Raw genomic sequence first — 5120 nt, 5'->3', positions numbered from 1 at the left:
ATGTAAGAATGTTAACACTGTTATAATCTTTTTTTAGTATAATACTTGTGTGGGTAGAAGTGAATCATTTACTGCTTGCAAACCAATGATGGTAAGATGATGTCATGGGGTAGGACTGGATAAGTCTGACTTCTTCCTACTCCATTCAAGCATGTACTAGGTATAAGCACATTGATATTGGATTAGCATTTGTTGGATATGTGTAAAATTATGTGTGTTGACATATCAACTGTCTTTACATGCTTGAAAGAATAAATCAAATCAAATCAAAACCCTATCCATCAGTCTACAATCAATCTCTCAAAAAGAATTCCACTAATATTTTCTCATACTTGTATAAGGTCCATGATGATACCAGCGGAGACCATTCCAAGTCCTGACACCAGGTACGGTACTATAACTTGAGCAGCAATCAGCCAAGAGCTCTCTGGTAGGAAACCATGTTCTGATCGAGTCAACTTCCACGTCACGCCACGTAACTTTCTGCCCTGGTAGTACAGCTCCAGCTCCAGACGAGTCACTGCCATGTTGCACAAGGGGTTAATTAAGCGCTTAGTTGCCCCATGGTAAGTGCAACTGCAATCCAGACATTAAGGATGAGTGTGTAGTTGAGGCAAAACAAATGACAGGCTTCTTCTTCAAAAAAAAAAAAAAAAAAAATCACTCTCGACTATGACCAAATGATCCAATCAGCTTATATCAGTCCTTTTGACCTCTGAAGAATCAGCTAGTGCCATGTCTTCACATGCTCAGAAGAGAAAACCTAGTTAAATAAATAAAAAAGATTGCGATTATTTATTTATTTATTGCAATTTGTCCAAATTAATTTTCTTCCCATGCAAAATCAAAGTTAAAAGCTTAAACTCAGACTTGAGGGCAATGACGTGGGACATCTTTGGGCCAGTGGTGAGTCAGCAGTGATGAGGTACCCATTTGTCATCACCACTGGGGCGCAATCATTATACGGCTTCTGATTCATAGGTCAGTGTTCTCTACAAGCACAGATACTCCACGTCCTCAGTCAAAGTCGCAGTTTGTCCTTAACTGGCCTACTGTTTGAAGTAAAGGTTAGAAAAATGGCTTTGACAATCTCACTTAGGTTAATGGGAATGAACCTGACAATGGAGAATTCTGATTTCAGTCCTGATTAAGTCAAGTTTCTCTGAGCAACTCTGGGACCCATTTGATGTCATTCAAAAGCCTTTCAATTTAACATGGTGTTTGTTAAATGTAGTCCGGAAGTCACTTGATCCAGTGTGCAATCCACTTGAACTCCAGTATAAAGGCACGGCTGTATCCCACCAATGACAGCAGTACTTGCCACGACAGCCGAATGACTGATAGCAGCAAGAAGATGATGAATTGTCCAAAAAGTCTTGACAAGAATCAGGATCTCTTTATGTCTTTGTCATTCCAACACGTTCCTCTCTTTTGGCAGGCTCACGATGAGAGGTCCTGGAGGTCCACTGATGACATGCAGCAGCCGGCTTCTGGCAGGCTGGAGTGGTTCTTTCTTCCTGTCAGCATCTGGGTAATCCTGTTCCCTCCGCTCTGCTCTGCTATGACGTAGCAGAGAAAGAAGCAGGGCTCTCTGCACTGCCCGACATGCAAACTCATGAGAGACATGACCAGTTTACCCCCTCATTCTCCCCCTCTCGCTATTTCTTGCTGCGTGTTTGCCTCTCATCCTCTCTCCCTCGTGCCATCCATGTGACACCCTCCTGTCTGCGTTGGCCGGTCTCCGTGTTCCTCTCTTTCTTGTCCCTCTCTTTCGGTCTCGCTCCTCATACTGTGACTCATTCCTTCTCTCTGATCATTCCCTCTATCTCTGGTCCACCTGCTACAGTGACTTTGCACTGTAATTCTGTTTAATCTCCTTTTGTAAAACCACATGTAAGACATACTGCAATCATACTGCACTGTGTGACTAAAGCACTGTCTGCTTTTAAGAAGGCAAACTGAAATAAAATATGATTTCAGGCCACTTTTCAAACCAGAATCTTCAAAACACTTTTCTTTTTACCCTTTTCTATTACATGTACAACATGCTTCGACAAGCTGTCCCTTTCTTTGTTGAATTGGAGGTAATGGATACTATTTTATTTATTATCAAACCATTTATTTGATCCCTGCTTTGTTGTGAAAGGGCTTATGCACCTTAAATGATTAATTCCTTCAATGAGGTAACTGTAGCCTTTGATCAGGAGCACATATCCTCAGAGGGTGCACAACTTCAGTAGGTGTTTCAATCCTAAACTATGACACCCTCCGGTTGGCGTGTCGACAGTGGTGGTCAAATTGCTGCCCATCTGCCCGTGGCTTCAAGCTACAAATCAAGTCATTGTCCTTTCAGACTTCAGAGAAAACATGAAGGGTCAATACCTAGAATGTGAATTATTCACAAAAGCACAAATTTATTGCATAGCCAGCTACTCTCTCCTCCCCTACCTCAGGAGAGCGGGACGCGACCAAACTGGACTTGACTTGGATCATGATAGCAACAAACTCAGACAAGTTCATAGCATGTAGCTATTTTTGTTTGTAAGTAACAGAAATGTTATGTTGATTCACAACCTGTTCGCATGTAAGCCCAACTTAAAGAGCTGCAGAACACACTGTTAATCCATCATCAGACAGCACAGTATACATCACACAAAGCTGTATGCCATCACCGTGGATGCACCCTCAGACTGCACAAAAGATGGTTCATTCTCTTACCTCTACAGCCTTCTCATTTGCCATTTATAGGAAATAAAATAAATATAATGAACATAGTCTTTGGTCGCTCCATGTTCCTCACCTATTTTGTAACAGTTTGGCATCGCATTTATTTGTCTAATATTAACAGCATGAAATGTCCAACTATAGACATCTTTAGGTTTATCTTAACAAAGATCAACACTTAACTGGTTCTGTGTGACAGAGGAGAGAAGAATCAATGAAAGGTCCCAGTGTGAATTTCAGCCCAAAAAGGTAATCAGAAATCAATTGTGTAATGCAGCCCAAGCTTGGTAAAACACAGTGAGCCATAGCAGGGAAAGTAATTACAAACTAACAGGGTAAAAAGCTGAAAAAGCCCACTGGCAGTCACAGGAGGTAGGACATAACGTAGGATGTAAGGTGCAGGTATGGTAACGGGATGTGGTTTACACACGATCCATAACCACCATAGGCTACTGTAACAATCCTAATTGCTGAGCATATAGCGTTCTTTTCTTTATCTCCCTTCCATTCAGATAGGCTGCTCTCCATGTCCTTCTACATCCCCTGCACTTTTGAGACACACCAATCAGCCAAAATCATGACTAATTGTCCTCCATCAGATACAAGAGGATAACAGATACCACTGAGGAGAGAATAAAGAAAATACTGATGAGAAACATACAATACGAAGTGAAAGGAATAACCTCTATGAGGACACACGTGTGTTTATCAGTGGTGGACAAAGAAAAAAAAATAGGTACCCACTCATTCTAAAGCAGATAACAGTGTGTCTGAGCCCAGCTGGCTGCAGACCAGGGATGCTTGGCAGAGGATAAAGGCACAACTAGCCCACACTCAACAACACAATTATCCACTCTACATTAATTAAAAGGGAAGATTTTCATACTTAAATTTTTTGAGTCATAAGAAATGTTTGTAAAAGGTTATATTTAAATCAACTTGTAGGCAACCTGCATCATTGTTCTGACTGGGTGAGTGTCACAGAAACATCTAGCAACTGCTGCAACACAAACTAAGCTAACTGAAGAACTGGGTGAATGTAATGCAATATGTGTAGTGGATGTGGTGCTGTCAGGCCACCTGCCCTCCTCATAATAGCAGATATGTATTCCCATCCATGAGGTATTTATAGCAGGTATGTGAACCAATCAGGTTTAGGATGTTTGACTTGTGTTCACTATAGATGCAAAAGGTGATCAGAAGTAACAAAAGCAAACAGTGCTCAGAACAATGGGCAGACTGCACGTGCTCAATAAACTAGTGACTTAGCAGTGGCAGCCAAACACAACACCTAGAAGTATCACTAAATCCAGTATCACTGCTTGGTAAATTAATGATGACACCTATAACAGCTTTACATGTTACTGATGATACTCACCTGTATACTGTCCAGCACCATGCCGGCCATCACCATGCCCATCCCAGCCAGCAAGTATGGAAAAAGCACCTGAAGACAGATAGCTATGGACGACTCCTCCTCCACCTCTGCCACTGAGACTTCCGGCTTCTCCTCTGCCTGTTTCTTAGGAACAGGCTGGAGGACTGAAGGTAAAATATGTTCATCCTGTCCATCAAAGGTACCTCCCTGGTGGGCACTGGGGCTCCCACCAGGGCTCTTCCGCTTGGAGATGGACTTCCTGTTCTTTTTCCTCTGGCGAGCCTTTTGTGGTGTTTTATCCTCAGCAGGCATGATGATGGTGAAGAGGAAAAGTAGTGGGTTTGGTGTCGTTTTATCACAACTGTACCCAAAGCATTCCCTTACATGCCGTAAGTATGTATTATTAATCTACTCCGTTATATTTTTGACTAATTTGTTGCCTTTTGTCTGTTAGTTGTCACAAAGGTATGCAACTGTCCTCTGCACACAATGCAAAAAATAAACTATTAATGTGACTTCTATCATTCTCATCCTGTAGAGTATGACAGGCTGAACTGTCTAGCATTGTAGTGCTGGCCTCACACACACACACACACACACAGCGTGTAACATTGTCTGATATTATTTTACCAACTTTGTATCCTTGTATCCTTTTTACCCAATAGTATCCTTTGTGGAGAATGATCTAAGCTATCAAATGGTCTTTTAATAATTACAAATTCTTTCCCTTTAGCTTCCCACAATTCGATCAAGGTACTCATCCTACTGCCTACACTACTCCTTCAATGAATTACAGGGCTTTTTTGAAATTTATTTAATTCAGTTTTCAGAAAGTAGCAAAACTCTTATAGGAAAGAATCAAGCTGCCTTGCTAAGATTATAACTTTAAAAGCAAGAATGTTGTCTTGACATACAAAATACAAATGCTTATCTCTCAGAAAACAGCCACATCCTTTATGCAGGGTTTAAATACACATAAACAGACTTAGTTTTACCTGCATGTACACCTGATGATCAC

At 41.3% G+C, this 5120-nt stretch overlaps 1 protein-coding gene across 2 annotated transcripts in view; it reads right to left on the bottom strand.

The window, feature by feature from the left end:
- The window catches only part of LOC109967127 (solute carrier family 41 member 3), a 21772-nt gene extending 17354 nt beyond the window's left edge, over positions 1-4418 (bottom strand). Inside the window, exon 1 of one of the 2 annotated variants that reach the window (XM_020612479.1) lies at positions 4103-4418. In XM_020612479.1, coding sequence (XP_020468135.1) covers positions 4103-4414 — 312 coding nt within the window. In that variant the 5' untranslated portion in view covers positions 4415-4418. Of the gene's footprint in view, positions 1-332; positions 637-4102 lie in introns of those variants that run through there. The other variant, XM_020612481.1, reaches the window with a different exon arrangement.
- Between the last annotated feature and the right edge of the window lie 702 nt (positions 4419-5120).

This window comes from Monopterus albus, unplaced genomic scaffold, assembly GCF_001952655.1.
Source record: "Monopterus albus unplaced genomic scaffold, M_albus_1.0 scaffold126.1, whole genome shotgun sequence".
In the NCBI taxonomy this organism is placed as follows: domain Eukaryota; kingdom Metazoa; phylum Chordata; class Actinopteri; order Synbranchiformes; family Synbranchidae; genus Monopterus; species Monopterus albus.
The sequence above is the reverse complement of the archived record's forward strand: the minus strand, read 5'-3'. Positions and strand labels throughout refer to the sequence as shown.